The sequence below is a fragment of the Lissotriton helveticus genome, chromosome 11 (assembly GCF_964261635.1).
Source record: "Lissotriton helveticus chromosome 11, aLisHel1.1, whole genome shotgun sequence".
NCBI lineage: Eukaryota > Metazoa > Chordata > Amphibia > Caudata > Salamandridae > Lissotriton > Lissotriton helveticus.
In genome coordinates, this window is record NC_136072.1 from 1,108,158,729 (window position 1) to 1,108,185,885 (window position 27,157).

General features: G+C 44.9%; 1 protein-coding gene across 1 annotated transcript in view; it reads right to left on the bottom strand.

The window, feature by feature from the left end:
- The window catches only part of MIF (macrophage migration inhibitory factor), a 55,401-nt gene that overhangs the window by 10,329 nt on the left and 17,915 nt on the right, over window positions 1-27,157 (bottom strand). Inside the window, exon 2 of the mRNA XM_078666267.1 lies at window positions 25,668-25,840. Within this exon, the coding sequence (XP_078522393.1) occupies window positions 25,668-25,840 (173 nt within the window). The remainder of the gene's footprint in view (window positions 1-25,667; window positions 25,841-27,157) is intronic.

The window sequence follows — 27,157 nt, forward strand, 5'->3', positions numbered from 1 at the left end:
TTTGAACAAACAGAAAAACCTGGGAAAGCATTACAGATTAAATTTTACAGAAAAAGACGTTGAAAATTTCAATACAGGAGGAAGAATTACACACATAAAAGAATTGATTGTTTATATCAAGAAATTGGGTGACTTGAGTAAATGGAGAGTGAAATGGACCAAAAAGAAGGAAGATGAGAGGTTGGATAATCTGTCCAAACAGTTTCCGATGAGAGAAATTGCAGGTGGAGGGTATGTACATGTTCCCTGGACAAGACATGACATTTTGCTCTTTACTAATGATTTTCCTCGGCTGAGAGAAAAGCCTGTGGAATGGTACCGACAGGTAGACAGGTTTATGAAGGTTTCAAAAGTTCTGTGGATTGATCTGGATGGCTTTTTCAACATTGTTGTCCCATCAGATCTCTGGACAGAATGCAAAATTGCTGTGGGTTGGCCAAAAGCTGAACCAGATCGAGTCAAAGATACAGGTGCTCCAGCACCCGAGGTCATGGAATTTTATGAAAAAGTGATTTACTGGTTAAAACAAAAAATTGCCCCAAAGGAAGTAGATTGGGTTAAAATAGACAGGACAAACCAGGAGCCGAAAGAATCAGTTAATTACTTCTATGAAAGATTATTATCGGTTTTCAAACAATACAGTGGTTATGAAAAATTAGATGTAAAGGATATGAGCCATTTTATCTACAGGTTCGTATATGGTTTCAGACCAGAAATTGGAGAAATGATCAGGAATAATATTGTCGGATGGCAATCAAATTCAGTTGATGATATTTTGAGGAAAGCAAAATACTGCAGTGATGAGTTGGAGGCTAAACAAAAGAAGTTAAAGGAAAAGGCAATGTGGGCACAGGTAAAAGTAGCTGAGCAACAGATTGCAAGCCTTGAAAATAAAAATGGGAATTTTGTGCAACATGGAAATTTCGTGCAAAATCAGAATCAGGGTCAAGGAAAGTTTAAGAATAATTTCAATAATCCTATTAAGCCAAAATTTAATCCAAAAATTGAAGAATTAAAACAAACGATGCCTTGCTTTAACTCCGGAGAGATTGGACATTGGAGAAACTAGTGCAAAAACCCACCCAGAAAATTTAAAAATACATCATTTAACCCACAGATGCAGAATGATGTTGATCTGCAGCAACAGTTGCAGCTGCAGCGTCAAATGAGTGAATGGAGTCTTCAGCGACAGCTACAACAGCAGTTGACCCAGCAGCAGAATCAGATTCCACTGCCTCCTTTCCCTAACTGTGGGGGAGGTCAAAAATTCAATCCAGATATTGGATTCAGCGGATGTGATCAGGTAATAAGAAATCAAAGACAAAATTTGCAAAGTGCATCAGGACAATTTTTGTTAACAGGAAACCGAGGAGGAGAGTCTGAGGACTGCTTCTGACGGTGCCCGAGAGAGGGGGAAGAGTGTGTAATTGGAGCCACTCTTGAGGTTGACCAGTCTGGTCCATTTGTAAATGGAAAGGTGAACGATGTAGAGATCACTTTTCTTGTGGACACTGGTGCTACCCGTTCTCCTGTTGATCAGTGGAAATTGAAAACCTACCTCTCTCTGGGGATACCATTCAAGTAGTTGGAGTCAGCAATCAACAAATGAAGACTGATCTTACTGAGCCTGTGAATGTGGAAATAGGCAATTTCAAAGACAAACATAGATTTGTAGTTTGTAATAGCAGTCCAGTGAATTTACCAGGAAGAGATATATTGTGTAAAATGAATTGCAGAATATATTGCTCACCTGGTGGAATTGAATTACAAACCATGGAGGAAGATGGGTTGTACAGACTGACCATGCTAATGATTGAGGCAGAAGGAGAAATTGTTTCCTACCTTTGATAAAGAAAATTTACCAGAGGAATTGAAAGAGACGGTTAAATCTGAGATTTGGGATTTAACTGGAAATGAGATGGGTCTGATGAAACATGTCGATCCAGTCAAAATAACAGTGAAGCAGGGAATAGATTTTCCAAACATTCCTCAATATAAAATGAAGGCAGAAACGATTGAGGGTGTTATTCCTGTAATTGAAAAATTCATCAAGCAAGGTGTTTTGAAAGAGATTGAAAGCAGTCCTTGTAACTCACCAATTATGGGGATCAAAAAGCCGAATGGAACGTACAGGATAGTTCAAGATTTGAGAAAATGAACCAGATTGTCATTTCTTGTTGCCCAGTTGTTCCAAACCCTGCTGTCATTCTTTACCAGATTCCGCATGATGCAGAATGGTATACTGTCATTGATCTTTGCAATGCGTTCTTTACTGTTCCATTGCATCCAGAAAGCCAGGAAATCTTCAATTTCCGGTTCCAGAGTAGGACCCTCGCATGGTGCAGAATCCCTCAAGGGTATACAGAAAGTCCTTCTATCTTTAATGAACTATTAAAGAGATCTTTGGAAGATTTGAATTTACCAGGCAGATCGACATTAGTGCAGTATATTGACGATCTGTTAATAGCAGCTAAAACAAGAGATAATTGTGTGGCAGACACGATTACAATTTTGAATCATTTGGCGGATGAGGGACACAAAGTGTCTCCTGCAAAATTGCAGTTTTGTAAACAGGAAGTAAAATACCTTGGTCATAGAATTGCAAAAGGTATGAGACAGGTGACAATCGAGAGAATCAAAATGATTCAGGGAATGCAACCTCCAAAAACACAAAGACAGGTGAGAATGTTCCTGGGAATGGTTGGTTACTGTCGTCAATGGATTAGTGGATTTTCGGCAATTGCGAAGCCACTGCAGAGACTGACGAAATCAGATGTAAAAGATCCAATTGTTCTTACTGACATTGAGTTGGAAGCTTTTGAGAAACTAAAAAGAAGCTTATGTGAAGCTCCAGCTCTGGGCATGCCAGATTACGAAAAAGGTTTTGAACTGTATTGCAGTGAAAGAGAAGGATGTGCTTTTGTTGAAAGTTGGACTGAGACCGTCAACATTATCGGCGCCCTCTTGCTCTCCTTAAACCTTTTGTGCGCGTAAAACAGCCGCCATTTTGGGCACCATGGCTTCCCTGCTCTCGCCGAGAGCCAGCGCGCCTCTCTCTCCCTCCTGGCTTCGCTGGCAACCCCCTGCTTGCACCTGCCTTGAGTCATAAACCCCTCTTCGGCGCTGCTCTGCCCCAGGCCCTCATCCTGTTCCCAGCGCGACACCTCCCTGCTTCCCTCTCATGATCTCCGGCCCTTTGATGCAAACCCCTTTTTCCTGTGTGCCCGTTTGTCTTCCCCGTTCCCAGGCCGGCACCCAGCTCTGCCGATACCAATCCCTTGCCCCTCCCCGTACAATAGAAAGCTTCCCTCCTCAAAGGACCCCCGAGATGATCAAAGCCCCCCCCCATCCCACGAGATCCGATCGAACCCCACACACTCCGTGAATCGGCGGAATATCCAGCTGCGCGATGATCATCACCTGTTGTGAACGGGGCGGGGACTTCCACTGTAACCTTGCGTGGGAACGGGCTGGGAAGGGGGGGATTCTGAGGATGTCTTTCCGTACATCAAAGTATCAACGAGAATGTGTTACATGCAATAAACAGATAAACGTGTGTATAAGAGGCCAGGCCTCAGGGATGCAGTTAGAGCACCTCAGAACGATACCTTCTGTCCGTTTCGTTGTGTTCTCCTCCGGAGAGAATAAAAACCTTGTTTCCTGCCTTCCAGTCTCCAGCGCCTGCCTCTTCAATAGTTTAACTTCTTTGTGGGTTCAAGAGGCGACACCGCCGGGCAATACTTAAGGATCTTATATTCTGGTTGGTAGTGCCCCCCATTTAGTTTCTACAATTGGCGTCCCAAGCGTGGGGCCCATCAGCGACCCATGGATCCAGTGGGAGAGGTCCTGACGACAAAGTGAACGACTGCAACGATCGGGAACGCGTCTGTCCGATAGACCCTCGTTTGACAGCCGATCATCCGAACTTCACTGGTTCCGAACAGACCTCTCTCGAGTGATCTACGGTCCTGACTGGGAACCATCAGGAGTGCCGCGAGGATAACGAAGAAGAGAGGACGATCGGGCGCTGGATTCGGAAGACAGGAAACTGTCCATGCGGTCCGGGTAAGGTCGTGTCACCACGACAAGTTGCGAAAAAATTGCTTGATTGCTTGTTTGTTAAAAAAATACTAGTATTGCTCTTTTTATTTATTTGGAGATTCACTGTCTGCAAACGGAGAAACAACAGGCTCTCTCTTTGCAAGCAGTGGAGGATAGGTAGGGCGGCAGCCGTGCTTATTTTTCTCCCCCACTCAATAATCACTTGAAACTGAACTGTTGTTCCCAAAACTATTGTTTCCTGGAGATTCCCTGTCTGCAAACAGGGAAGAGACCACCCTTTTTGCAGATAGTGAAAAGGGTAGGTAACGCAGATCTTTGCGGACCTACTCATTCTCCCCATTGTTATTTATTGGTCTTTTTGTTATTTTGATCTATGAGGGATTCACTGTCTGCAAACGGAGAAACAACGGGCTCTCTCTTTGCAAGCAGTGGAGGATAGGTAGGGCAGAAGCCGTGCTTATTTTTTCTCCCCCACTCAATAATCACTTGAAACTGAACTGTTGTTCGCAAACTATTGTTTCCTGGAGATTCCCTGTCTGCAAACAGGGAAGAGACCACCCTTTTTTGCAGATAGTGAAAAGGGTAGGTAACGCAGATCTTTGCGGACCTACTCATTCTCCCCATTGTTATTTATTGGTCTTTTGTTATCTTTATCCATGAGGTATTCACTGCCTGCAAACAACGTAGAATAGAAATATTCTGTCCAGTCTTTGCACCTAGTGATAAGATAGGCAGTGCTGACTTTTTAGTCCCTCGTTACGAGCCGTCATGTCTGTCTTCTCCCCACTGATTAGTAGCCTGTTTAGCCCGGACCGCCTATTAGAGATGGACCATCCAGCCCCACTGGAAGGCACCCCTAATAAGGACATGTTCATGAAGCATGGATTGACCGCTATAGCCTATAGTAAACTATGGCATAAATATACAAAAAAGGGTCAAGAAAGTCAATGGCCCCTGATAGGATCCTTCGATGATGATAAAATAAAAACGCTAGAAACTGCCCTGGGTAAAAACAAGACAACACCTACTATGCTTGACAGCTTCGGCATGTGGCGAAAAGAAACTGAACAACGTAAAAAGAAAACTGAGAGTAGGTTGGAAAAAGAGCTGCAAAAAGCAGCCCACCTAGCTGCTCAGAGACAAAAAAAGGAGATAAAAGAAAGAGAGAAAGCTAAACAGAAACTAGAAATGGAAACGCCAAGCCAGTGTCCGGTTAGAACCCCCTCCATGCTCTACCCTGATTTACCCTCGAAACGACAAGCCAATGAGGACCTGCTGTTAGGTCCTCCTATCATCTACATGCCCCCTCCATATGCCCCTTCTCAACCCGTGGCGCAGCACGCGCCACCCCCAGGTACAAACGAAGGTACCGCCACAGCGTCGGCCCCAATGGCCTCTGTGCCAGCCGAACCCCTTGTATTAAAACCCGCATCAACAACAACGTTAGACGACCATGAGACTCGAGGGGCTGGCCCTGCAAGAACAAACAGACTAGACAAAGATGAGCGAGCGGGGATCGACAAAATAGCAAGGACACTGGTAGAAAGGAAGGATGATGAAGAGTACATCACAGATATGTTCAGCTCGTATACAGGGAGTCACAGACGACATTTTACCGTACGACTGTGTTATCATGTCTTGAATGCATACGAGGACCGATATCGAGACAAAGGTCCCGAGAGCCTAAGGACTCTGTACCGGAAGGTCGATATCGGGGATGAGGGCGAGTGTGATGTGTCGGACCTCCTTACGCGTACGCTTGAGGTTTTCCGCCACCTCACTGAACGAAAGCCGGGAGCAAAATCCGCAGCCTCTGTAGTGACCGAACCACCAACCGAGCAATCTAACACCATGATGCCAATACGTGAGGCTGCCCCTTACTGGGTTCCTCCTAGGGGTACAGGGACTCACGATGATGCAAACAACCAAGATGCGAAGGGAAGGGTAGTGTACAACTGGGTCTACCAGCCGTGGGACCGGCAAGAGATACTGACATTCCGGAAATCTCTACCCGACCTACGTAAAAACCCCACTGCCTTCTATACTGAATTGGGTACAGCCCTGGGTTCAACGATCATGACCCTGGCTGACATCGACTTGTTCTTCGGGTTATGTCTACCAGCTGATGTGTGGAAGCAAATCCGGAAAGTCGACCACCTTGAGCTGTTTGGACATACCTGGTCACAACTCGATGACCTGGACAAACAACGGGGACCAGGACAAAAGCCGTTGAAATCCATTCTAGACCTCCCAGATAAAATCGTAGAGAAATTAAAAACCCTAATCCCAGAAAAGAAAGTGGACTGGTCGATAGTAACAGCCTGTCGCCAAAAACCCCAGGAGGATGTATCGGAATACTTCTCCCGGTTTGAAACGGTGTTCTCCGATTACAGCGGCCAGGACATGACCACTGCAACCGGACACCATCTGTTTGTCCAGAATTATGTTAAGGGCCTATCATCGGAAATCTCCCAGAAACTACAGGCCAGCGAGAGTAGTTGGGCAGCCTCCAAACCTACAGCGATTCTCCAAATGGCCCAATATTATGAGCATCAGAAAAATGAAACCGATAGGGCGACAGAGAAAAAGAAGAAGGACTTAAAAGAGAGGGTGATGATTGCCAAACTGCAAGGGGTGACTATAGGACGGGACCAATACCGGGGAAACTACCAGACAAACGTCCCTAAGACTACATTTCCCCAGGACCGCACTCTGACTTCCTACAGTGGACGCACAGACCTTAGAGAAGACCAGTGCGCTTTCTGCAAAGGGACTGGCCATTGGAAATCCCAGTGCCCAGTTCTTCTGGAAATGATCAGAAACAAAGACCCCAGGGATGTAGCAAACGGACCGAGACCTAGGGGACAACACCGAGGGCCCCCAAATGACGCGACTAATGACAGATCAAGCAGACCAAATACGTTCGATCGACCCAGGCAGAACCAATATCAACAATCTGACTATGACGACACTCACACCTTCGCATAGGACAGCCGAGGGCGAGGGAGGGATCCAGTCGAGCTCTATGTTGACCAGCAGGGCCCTTATGTCACTGCTAAGGTCCTGGGTACCAAGTCTCCATTTCTGGTAGACACTGGCGCAACACGTAGTGCGTTATCTAAACGACTGATTCCAAGGGCACCCTTGTCTGGCTCACTCATAACATCGACAGGTTTCGATGGAACGCCCTCCACCAACCCTTTGTCTGCCCCGATTCTCTTTGACGTAGAAAACAACACCACCGACACCACGTTCTTGCTTTCCTCCAATAGCCCTGACGCCATTATGGGACTTGACTTACTGAAACACTTCCGAGCGACGATTAGGTGTTCTCAAGATGGAGTTCGAGTGTTTCTTTACGACAACCCCGTTCTGCTTAGACATTGTTCCCCCCTGACACATGTTTTCCATCACCGACGTTGACGCGTCCCTGCTTGACACTCTACCTCCGTATCTGTGGGCCAAAGCGGATTCGGACGTAGGGCGTATGTTAATTGACCCAGTGCACATTACTGTCCGACCAGACGCAACACTCCCAAAACTCCCACAATATCGGATATCGCCAGAGGGCGAGAAGGCATTGGTAATGATTATCCAGTCACTGATAGACGCAGGAGTGGTAGAGGAAGTGGTTAGCAACGTTTGTAACAGCCCTATCTTGCCCATTATCAAGAAACAGGGAGAGGGAGATGAGAAAGCATACCGTTTCATCATCGACCTCCGAGAGATCAACAAAGTGGTGGTACCCCAGTACCCTGTGGTCTCAGACATCACCACCATCCTGACCTTGATTCCATCCACTGCCACCACCTTTTCCGTCATCGACCTCAAGAACGCATTCTTCTCCATCCCCATCCACCCAGACAGCCGATATCTCTTCGGCTTTACCCTAAAAGCCCGCTCATATAGGTTTGCCGAGCGCCTCAAGGTTACACGGAAAGCCCTAGCATCTACAGCCAGGCCCTCAAAAGACAACTAGACCAAGTCCAGTTACCTGACGGGGTGGTGTTGGTACAATATGTCGATGATATCCTTTTGGCAGCCGACACCACCCCTCTAGCGGTTACCGCCACCATTCAACTCTTGCACTTCCTTGCGGAAAATGGCCACAAGGTCTCCAAGAAGAAGTTGCAATTCTGCCTACCCCAGGTCACTTACCTAGGCCACCTTTTGTCCAAAGATGGAAGAAAACTCACCCCTGACCGAATCCAAACCATTCTAGATACCCCTGTCCCTAAAACCCAGAAGCAGGTTCGCTCCTTGTTAGGCCTCACCTCCTTCTGCCGACAATGGTTACCAAACTTCAGCCTCGTTGTAAAACCACTGCTTTCTCTGCTAAACAAAGACGTCCCTTTCCCACTCCCTTGGACTCCTGAGTGTCAAACTTCCTTCACAGAACTACGAGATGCCCTTTGCTCAGCCCCTGTCCTGGGTACCCCTGATTACAAAAAGCCCTTCTCCCTTTACACTCACGAAAGGGAGGGGTGCGCTTTATCTGTCCTGACCCAGGCCATTGGCCCTAAGCAACGACCGTGCGCTTACTTCTCTGCCACTCTTGACCCTGTCGCCAGAGCCTTGCCTGCCTGCCTTCGAGCTGTAGCTGCTGCTGCAGTCTCTATCCGACAGAGTGAGGGGATTGTACTCTCGAATTCCCTCACGGTACTGGTACCCCATGCAGTCGACACCCTCCTGAACCAAACCAAGACGCAACATCTGACGAGTGCACGACTGACAGGATACGAACTGACCTTGCTTGCCCCCCATATCACCCTGAAAAGATGCACCACACTGAACCCAGCAACTCTGTTACCCTTGCCAGAGAACGACCCCAATGTGCACCCCGCACATGACTGCGTGACTCTTACGGACGAACAGACCAGGAGTAGGGTCGATCTCAGAGACACAGCTTTCCCTGACCCCGACGGGGAGTTGTGGGTGGACGGTTCTTGCATCAAACTCCCCGATGGTACCACTTCCGCTGCCTATGCAGTCACCACGGCTCGAACTGTAGTAGAAACAGCCCGCATCACCCAGCGATCTGCCCAGGCAGCGGAACTGATTGCTTTGACACGAGCCTGCATCCTGGCAACAGGAACCACAGCGAACATTTACACCGACAGCCAGTATGCCTTCGGGGTGGTTCACCATTTTGGGCTCCTCTGGAGGGAGAGAGGATACTTGACCTCACACGGCACACCCATTTTGCACGGGGATCTAGTCTCCGCCTTAATCGAAGCTGTCCTCCTCCCCAACAAACTTGCCGTTATCAAATGCCAGGCACACAAGAAAGTGACAGACATTATTGGACAGGGAAATGCACTAGCCGACATCACCGCCCGAACGACAGCTGAAAATAGAACGACAACACATATGTACGTGACCAGGTCACAAGCAGAAAACTGGACTGACGCCAAGGACACAATTAGAGACATACAAACGACTAGCACACAACACGAATTGACTGAATGGACACGGGTGGGATTGAAAGACGATGAAGGCTGCTGGCGGACAAAAGACACGAACAGATGGTTGCTACCTGATTCGTACTTGATTCCCATATTAACCATGGCACACTCCCCTGCCCACATAGGATCAGCCCCCATGATCGAACTTGTCTCCAGGGTTTGGCACAATGACAAGATCCCAGATTCCGCCAAACGCCTGGTCCAACAATGCTTAATATGCCTGCAACACAACCCCGGGAAAGGAACTGTAGTACCCCGGGGGGGATTTGGGGTCCCAAACCACCCATTTGAAGTCCTGCAGATGGACTACATCCAGCTAGACAGATGCCAAGGCCTGAAATATGTACTCGTCGTGGTGTGCGCATTTAGCAAGTGGGTGGAAGCATATCCAACCTGTGACAACACCGCTATGGCCACTGCAAAGGTTCTGTTAAAGGAGTTTTTCCCCCGTTATGGCCTCTGTCGTGTTTTATGGAGTGATAATGGCCCCCACTTTGTAGCCCAAGTTATCCAGCTCATCTTAAATGGGCTGGGTATCAAACAGAAATTCCACGCAGTCTTCCACCCTCAATCTGCTGGGCTTGTCGAACGACACAATGCCACACTAAAGCTTAAACTGGCCAAAATAGTGGCTACGACGGGCCTGAAATGGCCGGACGCCCTCCCATTGGCATTGCTATCGATGCGCTCTACCCCCACCCGACATCACTTAACCCCTTATGAAGTTGTTTTCGGTCGACCCATGAGCGTCTGGTCTGCCCCGAAACCAACTTCCATTCATGACGTTCCGGATGTCCTAATGTCTGATTATCTGTACAAATTGACTGAAACTTTGTCTGTCCTTCATCAGCAGGTGCAGCAGGCCATCCCCGATGCTTCCAGGGGTCCGGGTCACGCCATCCAGCCGGGGGACTTCGTGCTGATCCGAAATTTTCAACGATCAAAGAGTTTGGAACCCCGGTGGACGGGCCCCTGGCAAGTGCTGATCACCACTCGGACCGCACTTCGAGTGGAGGGGAAGAAACACTGGCTGCACGCTCACCACTGCAAAAAGGTCTCTCCAACCCTGGCCACGACAGACACCGTCAACACCCAAGAAGAGCTCCTGAACCAGGACCGACCATCGTTGAACTGCTACCCTGATACTGAGACACTTGAACTTTCAAAACATCCTGACCCCACTGTGCCGTCTCGAGAAGGGTATTTCCTGCGGCGAAAGGAGGGAGCTTCGGCTAAGTAGGCCACGGACTAGGTTAAGGGATCTCAGAACGGTGACCCAAACTACCAAGGGTTACCTGGAGAGAAGCTAAAACTAAGTCTGTGGTCCTGCCCACTACCGAGCACCTTGAAGACGAAGATGATGGAAGCGCCAGATAAGAAGATGATGGAAGCGCCAAATAAGAAGCCGACGGAGACAGCAGGAAATACCCACTACAGAAATCCGAGAATAGACAGACTCCATAGCTCAAAGACAATTGCACTCTTCATCGTAATCCTCCTCTGTTTTCTCCTCATGACTACGCTCTGGATTATGGAAGAACATGCACCTGCTCACGAAACATTCCTAACCACTGCTCAGCCTACCACCATGAAGGAACATTATCTAATTTCGCTCTCTCCTCAACTAAGAGAGAGACGAAAGGAGTTTTGGAACAACTCTTTCGTGCAGCTACTTCACCAGCACAATCTTGCCACCAATACCACCAACTGCTGGATCTGTGGGTTGCTACCCCATGCCACTGGACATTCAATACCATTCATCCCTTCACCCTTCTCTGTCCACGGCTCCTGCCTTGCTTGGCTGATCCTCCTGCAAGAAAGCTATACGGGCAATGCCACCTCCAGCAGAACTGCAGCACATTCTTCTCACGGGGCCGGGCGAAACAAGACAAAGACACACTTCTGCCCGCTGACCCCCAGCGACTCGAACCAAATGGACATTCCGACTAAAGAACGAATCGAAATGCAGGTGTTCAACAATCCAACCAGACCCACCTTCTCCTATCTGCGGAAACGAACGGCTGCCACTCTGACTGTGGCCCTGACGGTCATCAACGTCACAGGCCACATGTGTGTAGAAGGACTTGGGACACAGCTGGTGGGTCGCAGCGCTTGCCGCTTTACCAGAACTTTGGACTCCACGGATCCACCTTCCTTTGTGTCATCCCCAAACATGTACTTCATCTGCGGCACGAAGGCCTACACCTGGCTCCCCAAAGGCTGGGGGGGCACTTGCTACATCTCCTTCGTCCGACTTATGTAGCCCCAGCGAATCACCACCGGCAAAAACGAGCTAAAGACATTGAACAAGCCGACTCAACAGGGGCGCAGTTCCTCGATGCTATGAAAGGACTCGTCCCCCTCTGGGGCCCGATGGCAAACAGCCGTGCCATCCGACATTTGACCCAGGCAGTCGAGACAACCATGAACATCACAGCGGGCATCTTTGCCAACAACACTGCCGAGCTCCAAGCGGTCCGTTTGGTGGCTCTGCAGAACCGCCTCGTTCTAGACGTGGTTCTGGCGGACCGTGGAGGAGCATGCCGCATTATTGGGTCCAGCTGTTGTACATACATACCGGACAACTCACCCTCAGTGTACAAAGCCATCGAACATCTTCACAGACTCTCTTCGGAAGTTCACCAAGAGCAAGAAGAATGGTCGCTTGGTGGTTGGTTCTGGGACACCGTCAAAAGCTGGGGCTGGAGACTGCTCACCATCATCCTGATTCCCGTAGTTATAATATGTGGCCTATGCTTAGGAATTCAATGTTTGCCACCTATGTGTTCTTTATGTGCGAGTTGTATTTTTCCCAAAACTGTGGACATTGGAAGCGAACATATGAGAGCATTGTATGATACCGAAGTTAGGAATTTGATGAAAATTGACATTGAGTAAAGCAAGGTGGCTAGATATGTTGAAAAGGGGGGACTGTTGAAAGTTGGACTGAGACCGTCAACATTATCGGCGCCCTCTTGCTCTCCTTAAACCTTTTGTGCGCGTAAAACAGCCGCCATTTTGGGCACCATGGCTTCCCTGCTCTCGCCGAGAGCCAGCGCGCCTCTCTCTCCCTCCTGGCTTCGCTGGCAACCCCCTGCTTGCACCTGCCTTGAGTCATAAACCCCTCTTCGGCGCTGCTCTGCCCCAGGCCCTCATCCTGTTCCCAGCGCGACACCTCCCTGCTTCCCTCTCATGATCTCCGGCCCTTTGATGCAAACCCCTTTTTCCTGTGTGCCCGTTTGTCTTCCCCGTTCCCAGGCCGGCACCCAGCTCTGCCGATACCAATCCCTTGCCCCTCCCCGTACAATAGAAAGCTTCCCTCCTCAAAGGACCCCCGAGATGATCAAAGCCCCCCCCCATCCCACGAGATCCGATCGAACCCCACACACTCCGTGAATCGGCGGAATATCCAGCTGCGCGATGATCATCACCTGTTGTGAACGGGGCGGGGACTTCCACTGTAACCTTGCGTGGGAACGGGCTGGGAAGGGGGGGATTCTGAGGATGTCTTTCCGTACATCAAAGTATCAACGAGAATGTGTTACATGCAATAAACAGATAAACGTGTGTATAAGAGGCCAGGCCTCAGGGATGCAGTTAGAGCACCTCAGAACGATACCTTCTGTCCGTTTTGTTGTGTTCTCCTCCGGAGAGAATAAAAACCTTGTTTCCTGCCTTCCAGTCTCCAGCGCCTGCCTCTTCAATAGTTTAACTTCTTTGTGGGTTCAAGAGGCGACACCGCTGGGCAATACTTAAGGATCTTATATTCTGGTTGGTAGTGCCCCCCATTTAGTTTCTACACTTTGTCTGTGTTAATTCAGAGACATGGTAACATGAGAAAGCCTATTGCTTACTTCTCAGCAGTACTTGATCCAGTTGCAAAGGCCTTACCAGGTTGCTTAAAAGCAGTTGCAGCAACAAGTGTTAGCCTGGAGCAGAGTGAGGGAATAATAATGGGATTTCCTGTAAAAGTCTGTGTTCCTCACTCAGTTGAAATTCTCCTTACAAGGAGCAAAACGCAGCACCTGACAAACAGCAGACTGACCAAATACGAGAAAATTATTTTGGGATCAGATAATGTGTCAATTGTAAGGTGTGTGAATTTAAATCCTTCCACATTGTTACCTGACACTGAAAATATTGATGAAAATGATGTGGAGCATGAGTGTTTGGATGTCATGGAATACTGTACCAAGCCAAGGCAGGACATTAAAGATGTACCATAGCCTGAGTCAGATCACGTACCATTGCCTGAATCAGATCATGTCTTCTTTGTGGATGGCTCCTGTCTGAGATCAGAGGGAGGTGTTTTGAGAGCAGCATACTCGGTCTGCACAGTAGCAGATGTTGAAGAAGCTTCATGTCTTGAAGGAATTCGTTCAGCACAGGTGGCTGAATTAATTGCTTTAATTAGCGCTTGTGAAATAGCAAAAGATTTGAGAGTTACCATAATTACAGATAGCCAGTATGGATTCGGAGTTGTGCATGATTATGGGACAGATTTGGTCTCAGAGAGGCTATATGACGTCAGCAGGTTCTCCAATCAAAAATGCAGAATTTATTAAAAGATTAATTGATGGCTTACAAATGCCAAGGGAGATTGCTGTGGTAAAGTGCGCAGCACATCAAAAAGGTGAAGATTTTATCACCAGAGGCAATGCTTATGCAGATGAAATTGCTAAGTTTTGTGCAAGAAATGATTATACACTCAAATGGGGGAAAAACAAAGACTTTGGTTCAAGTTCATTGATGCTAACATCTGTTGTTGAGACATGGGAGGAAATTAGGGACTTGCAAAATGAAGCTGATGATGATGAGAAAAACACATGGTTGAGAGCAGAATGTAGGCCACAAGATGAGGATGGTGTTTGGACCTACAAAGATGGCAGAGTAGTCTTACCAAATTGCATGATTGCTGACATGGCCAGAATGTATCATGGTCCTGGTCATATTGGAAGAGACTCTATGATCAGGCTTTTCAAAGAGACATGGTTTAATACCAAATTCAGGACAATTGCAGAATCTCTTTGTCAGAGGTGTTTGACTTGCCAACAAATGAACCCAAACAGGAAATCAGTTGTGGGAACGGGAGTCATAGGACGGGAGGGTGGTCCTTTTACCAGATTACAGATGGATTTCATTGAGATACCCATACACAACTGTTTGAAATATGTTTTGGTGATTGTATGCTTGTTTTAATGATGGGTAGAAGCATTTCCCACACATCATTGCGATTCAATTACAGTGGCAAAGTTGCTTCTTAGAGAGATAATACCAAGGTATGGTTTCCCAGTCACTATTGAGAGTGATGGAGGGGGACATTTTGATAACAAACTGATGAAATTGATCTGTGAAGCATTACACATTGAGCAGAAAATACATTGTGCATACAGACCAGAGGCATCTGGAGTAGTTGAGCAGATTAATGGAACGATAAAAAAATAGAATTGGAAAAATGTGTCTTGATACAGGTGTAAAGTGGACAGATGCTCTTCCACTTGTTCTGATGACTTTGAGAAGTACACCAGATAAAAAGACAGGTCTGAGTCCTCACGAAATCCTTATGGGTAGAGTCATGAGGCAAGCTTGTGTACCAGTAGGAAAACTGTTAAGCATTAATGACACTGCGATTTTGAAATATTGTAAGCGTCTGTCTGACGTAGTGACTTCTGTGTCTAATCAGGTGGGAACTGAAGCACAATCAAAAGACAAAGTGCAGACACATGATCTGAGACCTGGAGATTGGGTCAGAACGAAAGTTCACCGAAGAAGGAACTGTTTGGTCCCGAAGTGGCAGAAACCGAGGCAGGTGATCCTTGTTACTACGAATGCAGTGAAGTGTAGAGGATTGAAAAGGTGGATACATCCAAGTCACACTATTCCAATACCTACACCTGAAAACTCTGATGACGAGAGTGATACGACAGATGATTCAGACTCTGAAGAGGAAGTAGAAAGGAATCCAGATATTGAAGATTGACAGAGTGGTCGACATCTGGAGAAACCATCTGTGAATGGAGATTTGATTGGAAAAGAGTTGAAGATTATTGAAATAGATTCTGGTGATGAAAATAATCTGCTAGACAAAGAATCAGCAGAGGAAGCAGAAAAGGAAACCGGTGAAGTGAAAGGACCTGATCAAAATTCGAGAAAAGAAAAAACAAACAACAGAAGAGTCTGATCAAGTTCAGAAGAAAGACCAGGAGGGTATCGAAAGGCAGGAAACGAGCTCTGAAAGCAGGAACAAGAAATCCTGATCTGGGAAGTTAAAGGCGATTGAAGAATTGGAGGAAGACGAATTACCGAGTACCAGTGATGGGAGAAGGAGTGCTGTTCCTAACGGAGTAAGGCTGCCGATTAGAAAAGATCCTGGGATAACAATTGACATTTCTGACAGTGACTCTGGAGAAAGTGATGAAGAATGTCAGAAAGGAGGAGTGAAGAAGAGATCATGGAAAACAGAATCTAATGAGTCTGAGCCGAAAAGAAAAATCTTGAGGAAAGGAGAGACTTGGCCAACTGAAAACGGAGGGTTGAGAGTCAGGTTAGTGAAAAGATCGAAGGAGCAGGTGAATGAGATCACTAGTCAGGGGGATCCTGAAAAGAAAGCTGAGAAAGGAAAGAAAATAGAAGTGATTTCTAGAAAGACAAAGAGAATTTTGAAACCAAATCAAAAGTATAAGTCTCCTGAGTGGGCTTATATAATAATACCACCTGTAATTGAATTAAACAGTAGCAGTCAGGAAGAAATTGAGGACAATAGTGAGAACGATTGAAGTACTAACCTGTTAGAATTTAGGACTAAGTTTAGGTTTCTGTTCTTGGCGTAAGGCTGAAGAAATTGTGTTAGGTGACACAAGGTCGAAGAAATTGTATTTAGTTGGAGAATAACTTGTGACGCAAGGTCGAAGAAAAATTGTTAGAGGGTTTTAAAAAAAATAATAATTTTAAAAGGGGGGGGGTGAGGTTTTAGAATTTTGAACATTTTTGTTTTCTCTTTTTGTAAATAAGTTTAAAAAAAAAAAAAAGATGCCTTATGTAATGGCGCGTGGTACTTCAAAATGTTCCATTTTCAAGAAATGCTGTAAGATGACTCTGGTGTGTGTGCTCATATTAATTCTGCTCTGGTTAGTTTTAGCTGTCATCTCTCCTTTCGGGATCGATAAGGAGAGGTACAAGGTCAATATGACAAGCAAAGCTTCAGTTAGTCAAGACAAACATAGTGCAACACACAAAGCCTACAAGAATATTGATCACAGACCAGATGTTCATCAGGACAGGTCTGTTGGTGATTTTTCTAGCAATACATTTTCAAGGCTTTTGGGAGAGTACGTTAAAGTCATGGGTGTCACAGATTGCTATATCTGTGTGAAGTTGCCTGCTTCTGTTTCTGAGGGAGTGACATACAATATGCTTCCTCTTACTTATGGCATAACATACAGTGTGATAGCTAGCTTATTTTACCAGACTGGTCGGTTGGAGTATTATTATTCCAACTATGATGAGATTTTTGCTAACCTGAAAATAGAGAATGCTTTAAATAAACATAAACAAGCTAAACAGATGAGGGATTTCTTTTTAGTAACTAATGAGCTAACTTATGAGTACGCATACAGAAATAACTTAACTTGCAAATTGAGAACTGAGGAAAAGTCTTTCCTGAATCTTGTTGAGGAGAGAAGAGCAATTTATAAAAGAAATGAGATGGTCAAACAGACCAAATCTAAATTCTGGCAAAAGGAGGATGCTAAGCTTAATGGCAAATCTTTTGACAATGTTGCAATTCACATAGACAAACCAATTAGTGGCAAGCTTTGCATTAGGAGAGATAATACCCGGTTTGATAATTATTTTGTAGGAGCTAGCAATTGTGAGGACACTTATCAAATCATGGGGGGTTGGGGATTCAAAGGTGGCAGAGATCCAATTTTTCCTGGGATTTATTTTGTTTGTGGAGAGAAGGCTTATTATAATCTTCCGGACCATTGGTACGGGACATGTTTTGTTGGTCTTGTTTTTCCGAAGATTTTTCATGTTGACAGAAATGCAGAAGGTTCTTTTGAAATAAGTGGCCATGCAAACAGGTATAGGAGAGAAAGTTTCTCAGAAATTTTGGGAGACATCTTTGAGGCAGTGATACCCTTAGTAGGTATAACCCTGAATGCAGGAAGAATCAGGAAATTGTCCACAATTGTTGACAGATTGTCCACTGACACAGCAGGTGGTTTTCAGTTAGTGGATGTTGAGGTCATTGCAGTCAGATCAATGGCGATGCAAAATCGCCTTGCTTTAGACATACTCCTGGCAAAAGAGGGAGGAGTCTGTGGCATTTTACATGTGCAGCATTGCTGTACTTACATTCCAGATGAGAGAAAGAATATTGAAATGTACATTAGAAACATCACAGAGATGCACTCAGAAATAGTCCCCTTAGAAGAGGATGATTTTTCAGAACGTCTTTCAAAAAGATTCCAAGCTATCAAAACCTGGTTTCAAGAAATAGGTGGTTCAGTTCTTGGCAAGATTCTAACACCTTTGTTTGTGATAATTTTTGTGATAGTTTTGACAAAGATCAGTTGCATGTTACACAAGAGAAAGAAACACATGAGGGAAAAGAGAAGAATTTACAAAATCAAAAAGGAGCAAGAGAAAGAGATAGAGCTTGAGGAGTTGCGCAGAGCTCAATATGAAAGTTGTAAAGATTTTGCTGAGACAAGTCTTTAGAGAATACTAACAGAATGAAATTGAACCATTTTCGATTGAAATAAAATCACCAAATTTTTGGGTGTGGTGTGGTGATTGGTTAATCACCAGATGAGGGAGTTGATGGAGCGAGATTCAGAAATGTTTTTCATTTCAACTCGTGAAGTCACACTTTCATAAATAAAATTAACAGTTGTGCTATGTGTGTATTAATTCAACCTAGTTTAAGTTGCATCTACACATGAAAAACGTGGGATACGAACATGTGTGCTCATAAACGTGCATTATGTTGCATTTCCTTGTTTGTGAAAAATAAATTAATCGTGTCTATTTGTCATGTCAAAAATTAACTGCAGCTGTTTAGAATAAATGGCATGTGCTTATTTTGCTTCCCTGTCTATGTGGTGTCACTCTATTCTCTATAGGTGCATAAAGAACCTTGCTGGATAATAAGAAGAATGGTAGATATAAAATGCTGCTTTATTTGTTTGCTTTTGCTGGGTAACTTTGACTAATGGGTTAATTATTAGCAATGGAGGGTGGCAACAGAACAAATTATATTACTCGCATTAATTATTTTCTTGTGTTTGTTTATACAAATAGTTAATGAGAAAGGTTTTGGGCCTAGTGAAATTTTCCGTGCTTGCAAAAATCTGCTTGGAGCCAGAGTGAGTTCATGATGGCAACAGTTTTCTCTGTCTGAAAAGTTTGTCGTGCTGAGATGACATTTTCTTAGCCGAACAAGGCCAAGGCCAGGAACCGGCAAAAGGCTTTTGACATTCACGCATCCGAGGAAGCTAAAAACTTCATTTGTTGCAATTGTTGCAAACTGGAGGAAACTGCGTTGTTCGAAAACTAGAGACAATGGTCTCTAAGAATGAAGACGGAACTATGATTCTGAAATGTGGTGACACGTCGCCTGTCACTTTTGAACCAATGGGACTTCAATTCAGCAGAGAAAAATATACAATTTTAGATTAGCTTAGCGTAGAAAGGTATAAAAACTCTTGCCCCGTGGAAGAGTTATGCTTCTCCTTGCAGACCTTTTGATGAGGGCGTTACGCTGTTGGACTTCTCTTGGAACAAGTAAGAACCCTCAAAGACTTTACTCTTTAATTTTCCTTATAGTTAGCATTAGTTAGGGACTTAGGTTATGAAAAAGCCAAAATGATAATCTTCATTTGCAATAATATTTTTGATTCATAATAAAATTGTCATAACCATTTGCAATGATTCAAATAAAAATGCTTTAATACAATTTATAATACATTTTCCAAATGAGTAGCTAATAAAAATCTTACTTTGGAAAACAAGCTGGTCTTGTTATTTTCATGGGTATAGGTTATTCATAGCTAGATCTTATCGCCACAGTGGCTTAATTAGCTTGTAGGTTTGTGAAGTATGATGAATTCATTTACCATGGTTGTATATAAATGTATATCATTTGTGAATAGGTTAATTAGGTCACATGATTCAGTTGGTTATAATATGTCATGTTAGATTTATGGGCCTTATGAGAGTTTATTAATTGATGGTGTATATAGTGGAGTTGGGTAGCGTTGCTTATGACATATTTCCTATAGCCCGCTGGATCAGCCAGCAGTTCCATTGCAATCACGAACAGAAGCAGTGATAGTGAGCAACCTTGTTTAGTGCCTTTACAAATGGAAAGAGGACAGGAGATAGATGTGTCACTCTTGAGCTTTACTGTGGTTCTAGGTTTAATGCGTAATTAATCAATAAGTCGACCCACATGATTTTGTATCCCTAGTCTGCTCAGTATTGTCTTAATAAAAGACCCACTCTAAGGAATCAAATGCATTCAGCGTCAAAAAACACAGAGGCAGCACCAACTCTCGGTTTATCTGATGCATCAGTGTAAACAGACCAGATGGTCTGTGTGTTGTCATTCTATCCAGGACAGAGCCGGTCTGATCTGCAAGTACTAGGTCCCACATTTCATCTGGAAAACTTGAGATCCGTTGAGATGGTATTTACAAAGTGTTATATATATTTACTCAGAGCACTATCAGGGCACTTAAGTCAGACATGCAGCATCCCAGGTATTCCTGCGGTGGGGACCTTCACTGCATCCCTGCTACCTCAATCTTGACCAGCAGTACCCTATTCCACAATTCACAGACTACCACAGAACTGCCAATGCACCTCAATATTGATCAGCATAATCTCTGCTCTTCTACAATTGTGACCGAAAACATTACAATCAAGACACTTAAATCCAGACCTACAGCACATTGGTTATTCCAGTACAGAACCTGCAAAGCTTAGTCCTCAACATCAGCTGTTCGAGTAAGACACACATATAACTTTGCCTACACATATCAATGCTAACATGTTGCATACCAAGCCATCTGAACATCTATGGCAATACACCTTACCCCCTATTTTCAGGACCATTCCTCTTCCAGCAGTAAGAGCAACAAATAGACAACACTCCTAAGGCACCTACGTGCAACACACAGGGTTTTCTGGAATCCGGACCTCCTCCACCTCTCTCCTCCCATCGCTTTTACTTCTTTGTCGTTGCCCTCAGTCTTTCCCTTACTGACCCACTTTCCTGTCCTACTTCCTTACTCCTCATTCCCGTTCCTTTCAGTCCTGTGTCCACCATTTCCATCCTTCCCCACCCTGCATCTCTCCAGCCACTGCATCAATTTTCTTTCTCCTTTCTCTGTCCTCCATCAAACTTTGTTTCCTGGGTTTGCAGCTAACACAATACGGGGTTAGAGTTGAAACTACGAGTTCTCAACACAGTCAAGGGCCAACAACATTACAGTCTGCAAAGGTTAGCCATGACTGCCTTTGTTTCTTTGACTCTCCAGTGGTATCTGTGGTGGAGTCGTCAAGACTTTCTCAGAGGACGTGGTGTGGAGGTTACTTTCAAATACAATAAACAGGTAGGTTATCACACTGAAAGGCCAATGTCCAGTCAGAAGTATTTATTTGAAAATGATTAAGGGCCCGATTTTGATATTGCCAGACCTGACGCGTTACTTGATCACAACAGGAACAGATATGCCGTCGCCCGAAATCTAAATCCCATAATATTCTATGGGATTTAGATTTTAGTAGATGGGAATACCGTTCCTTTTGTGACGGAGTAACCCACTCGCCAACATTGAAAGCAGGCCCCAAGTCTTTAATGCATAGTTAAAAACATGAAAGAAAAAATGTAAAAGACAGTGGCGGCTCCCCCACTAAGGCAAAGGAGAATACCCCCTCCCACTGCTTTTCACAGTGAAAGAAAAAAAAAAAGGGTTAAAAAAAATAATAAAACTGATAACTCAATGTGATTAGCATTTTATTTGTTCCTGCTGTGGCATCATGTAAGTGCGCATGAATGTTTGGCCGGCCCTTTTGGGGTGGCTAAACCTCCATGAGCACTTTGCATGTGCCTCAGCCAGGCTGCTTTACAGTGTGGGTGGAGAACATGGCCAGGCTCCCATTCCCTGGCTGAACGCCGAACCATGGCACTCAGACAAATTACAATGTTGCATTCAGCGTTGTGTTTGGCTATGGGGAACCTGGTAGCACATGTGCTTCTGGTATGCAGAGAAGAAGCCAGGAAAAGGACAGAGGAGAGGCGGCAGCCGGGAGGAAAGGGATTTTTTTTTAAACCTCCTCCCTGCCCGACTGCTGCCTCCCAAGAGTAGCTGCCAGTGGCAACAGCAGGGGCAGTTTCTACATTAGGGCTCAGGGGCTATGCCGCTCTGAAATTCCTACACATTTACAGAAAAAAACATGTTAAATAGATCAATTTATTTAGAGATATGATCGTATCTCCAAATGAATTGATGTGTTTAAGTCCAGGCTGTCTGTTTCCGGACGCCTGTCCTCGCTTCGCTCTGCAGCAGAAGACAGAAGCCAAGCAGTAAATCAACTTTCTGAACTGTGATACAAGACGCAGGGCTTTCTGTTTTAAAGCCCTTCATTGTCATTGTGTTCTAGGGTTGTATGCACTCTGAATGCCAGTGATGCAATTAGTGTACCGGTTTCAGGCGGAGACTTCATGCCTGTGTGGTTTCAGATGCCCGTCATTCAAAGGCATGGATCCCACCCCTTCCTCATATGTGGGAGTGTACGTAAGCACGTCTGATTTGGTGCCTTGTTCTCAGAAATGGCAAGTGTTTGCATGCAAATGTTGTGTTATGCATATTATGCTGAGACCCCTCCCCATGCTAATCTCCCCCACTGTGACACCCCAGGCCCTCGCTACTGATTGCTGGCTCAGTTAGAAGTGGAGCTGCGGCATTTGTTCCCACGCAAAATGGATCCAAATAACAAGCTGGATTCTTGTTCCCTTGAAAAGTTGATCCAAATATCAGAGTCCAGCCCAAAGAGAGAGAGATGTGCTTATTTTGGAATATATGCTTACAGTGGACAGTACTCTGATGTAGGACAATACAATTTCCCTGTCTTCATGCCCCTAAATTAAACTGGATGCCATAAACATGGATTGACTTGCAAACACTGGATGTTAATAACATTAAGGGAATGCATTTCAGCGATTTAGTTCCGCTCTTATTTCACATACTTTCCTTAATCTAGCATTACCCAAAAGTTAGCAATTTTATAATGTTGTTTTTATGTATGTTTCGGTGCATACTTTGAGGCTTGAACCACACCAGGTAATAATAAATAATTAATTTTGGAATTTATTTGCTGGAAGCCACTAAATAGGGCTTTCAAAATTTATTTTCGATTACATAAGATTCCTATCTAAAAAAGATCCCTTGCAGGCATCATTACCTTATACTTATTTTGTGTTACCCACGCCTCCAAGGGTCTATTGAGTTGCCCATTTCCCTGAACCGGTGTTTATAAGGGGTTTTGATTGAGAGTGCAGAAGCTAAGGCTGAAGCCAAACAAAGGGCTTGTCAGTGGGTTGGCCTCTGCAGAGCACACAGAACAATGTTTATGTTTCCATTTGCAACTTAAAATCTGTGGATATGTGTGTAAACAGGGTACACCGATGTCAAAATATTTGTAAGGCATAAGTAAGAGAAGTTAAAGTGCTTACATTTGAGGGATTGCAGTGAATGTTGGGGGTGATGAAGTGACAGACGTGAGGAAGTGCATTCGGGGAAGAGTGAAAAGAGAATGCTGAAGAGGAAAGAGGTGGTAGAAAATGTTCAGATGGACAAGATATGCAGAGAAAAATAGGATGTATATCTAACAGAGCACACACAACTGAAGGAGAGCAGTCCTTCCACAGGCCTCAATGCTATTTAATTCACAGGCCCACTATTTCAGAATTTAAACATTTTCAATGTTAATTATTTATTAGAAATCATTGTGGTTTCTCATTTATCTGACAACAGACAACACCCATTGACAGAGCCAATCATACCGACAAGCTTTAGGCGTATGTCAGTTGTGTCATATCTGGATAAAAGTACATCTCAGAGAGAAACCAAAAAACCAGTCTGATGGCAAACTATGGGAATCACAGAAATGTATTTGACATGTTCCTTTAACCTTTCCCGTGCTCATGACGAGCTCAGCTCATCATGAGGCACGGCGCTCCGGTGCTCATGACGAGCTCGTCATGAGCCGTGGAACGCTCACACGCGGGGATAATTCCCCTGCTGTGCTGAGCATTCCACAGGAACAGGTGTGGTCATGACGAGCTCAGCTCGTCATGAGCACACGAGCACTGTGCCTCATGACGAGCTGAGCTAGTCATGAGCACCGGGGCGCTGTGCGCGCCCCCCCCTCCCTGACCCCCAGCACAGCGGGGGAATATGCCCTGCACGGAAGGGGTTATAGAGAGCCCCCATTTTTTTCACCTCCCTTAAAGACCTGCCTGCACATATTTCTATATGACTGGTTGCAGCCAGCATTTGTGGGTGCTTCTCCAAGTCTGTTTAGACCATTTTTTTTCCAAGGTTAATGCTGCATGCAGTGCAAGACATTGGGCAAGCATATATTTTAAAGGGCAAAAGTTGTCTTGCTGTACAATTTACACATTCCAGTAACTGTTGAACATATTAATGCAGAAGATATGGGGCAGTTTCTAATGGGTGTAATGTATCAAGACTATACATTCTCACTGCTTTATAATCCTTGCTTTATCGCTACATTTATTTGCTTAAAATGCACCATTAGCTAATCTTTTTTTCATTTCGTTCTCAGGAGAGGGACTCACCCTGGATCCCAGGTTTATCCATTGAACTTGTTCACATCACTCGCTATATAAAAAAGTCATGCCAGCTGCACCACTTTCAAATGCGACCAGCCATCGCTGGGTAACAGAAACGAACACAAGAAGTGCTTGGCACTTACAGCTATAGGATGTTAAACCTGTTTGGGTTCATGACCAGAAACTGGTGTTAAATACTAGAGTAAAACAAAAAGGCAGCTGCAGCCTAGGCTTTACATGGAGTCTTCAAGTACAGGCGGCAGGCTTTATTTACAAACACCCAGTCAGTAAATGAAAGAAACAATGGGTCTATAGTGGACACATCAGCCTCTTGATGACTGGTAGGGAGTCCAAGGCAGCTTAGTGGTCTGAAAGGTGGTTGAAGTTTTTGGCAAAAGGTGCTGTTCAGTTCAAATAATTGTGAATAGTTTGTTCGATAGCCTGGACTTTCACCCTTCTTTCTTGACCTGTTATTCCATACGCCTTTTCTCTCAAACCTCTTTCACTCTGCTCTCCCATCAATTCACATTTGCAGTGTGACAAACAGTTTGTGCAATGTCAGGGACTGCGCACAGCATAACATGGAAAGTTTCAGTACTTATAGTCCAAATGTCCTGAAGCAAGGCAAAATGTTCCTGCAAATAAGATGGGAATGTTTTCCACTGGCATGGAGTCACTACGCTCTTAAGTTTGAGTTTTCCCTGAGGAGGACTCTGTCAAACAATCACAAGAGGGCAGGAACATTGACAGCATACTAGCAGACTGCTTGATTGATATGGATACACCAAAATCTTATGTTTAGTGAATTTCACTAGATATGGTCCTGCAACGATGCTATAATTGCTTTTTGTCTACTTTCAAAATTTGCAGCATGCACTTGAACACCTCGCACATCATTGCCCACCTCCAAGTACAAGCTATTAGCAACTGTTGAGATTTATTTAATCTGCTCCACATATAAAGACCATTAGGAATAAACTAATTCTCCCACTTTACCTCAAGCCTCTGTGGAGGTTTAGAGTTCTTACTTGGCCAGAGTGTGACAGATTACCCCAAGGTTTGGATGGGGTACATGCTTACCCTTCTACAGTCCTATGAAATAATTTGTTCATGCCCTTGAAATTCTACCAACCATGTAGTCACCTGGTGCTGGCTCTTCCACTTTACAGGTACACAGCGGTGTTTGGGTCAAGCCCTCACCACTCTAAAAGGCGCATTGCGAGTGTTGTTGCGAACCCTTACCAATCCACAGGCACACTGAGGGGATCACTCACCTGTCAGAGGGTATATGCAGCTCCTTGTGGAGGATGTCACACAGCATCTTGGAATAAGTCTTGTTCTGGGATGCACCGATTTTCCCGATGCTGGATAGGCTGCAGACTGCACATGGGTCTGTGGTCCCCCCGAAGGACATCATCTGATCGGGCACGATATGGATTGCGATGTACTGGAAAGGGAAGGAAATGGATGCAGAGAAGTTATGTATATACATATATAAATTCTCTCAGTATTATAGAGTTGTGCAATACATTTACGTACTGTCAACAATTTACCTAGTAAGCGGTTCTTGTAAAAATCTGGCACTGTTCATCCCTCCTTTCCACAAAGGACCAATGCTGACAACTCATTTAAAGAGGATGTGAAGATGGTGTAGAATCTCATGCATGTAGTAGGGGTTTCTTTCGAAGAAAAAGGTAACATACCTGTAACCAGCGTATTACGGCTTGTTCAGCATGTGGTAGATTCACACAATGTGCACTTTCTTGGCTTGGCTGTTCGAGCAGTAGCGGCACCCCCCCCTCCCAGCGCCTTGAGACCCTACGGGTGAGTAGTGCGCTTTACAAATGACCTGATTGATTGATTGATTCTGCAATCTAGTGTTGGATTTGGATTAGACATTGACCGGTCTTCAGCATGTGTCAAATCCTGTCCATATAGAGAACAAGGGGCTGGAAATGAAAGATTCCAATACTGCGGGGAAGCATATTCTGTGCTTGGGCAACTCACAACCCTAAAGCAAACTGAAGATTATGAAGCTTTGTCAATGCACGGTGACCAGATATCAATTTAATGACACGATTACTGCATTCTTGGTTTCACCCACTGCTCTGAAATTATTGTAAGACTACATGAGGAATTCTGTAAAAGGCTCTAAATAAACTTAAAAGACCCAGACCGAGAGGTAGAAGAAGACCAGCAACCAGACAGATGGCATAGATACCCACTGCAATAGCAGGAGGCAATATCTGAAAGAGCAGGAATGTGTCAGGGGCCACGTCACTCTCAAGGGTTACCCTAGAAATACTTTGTGCTTTTCATCAGTCTCCGTGCATGTGTCTGTGTGGCATCACCCTCTAAGCATTCCCTGGGGAGGATTCCCCCTGGTGAGGATTTATTCAAGTATGAACCCTGCTCCGAGGTAAGGATACGTCGAGAAACCAACACGGCTTATTTGTATGTATCGAGATGGATGTGCCATGCAACTGGACATCCTGGAGATCTTACATGCATTGCAATATCCCCTTGCAATACACACTGTGCAACATGTCTAAGGGCTTTGCAAGCAATACCATTCCATTTGGGAGTTGTGTATTATGCTCAGGCTGTCGCTTACTATCCAGTATTCAGTGCCTTGTTGTAAGTGGTCTGACCTCAGACTTCAAATCGGACTCATCAGCTCTCTAGCCTTGTGTGGCACAGAACAGAGGCTACTATCTTATGCCCTTTTCTGAGAGCGGATTTCTGGAATTAAACAAGCATTGGC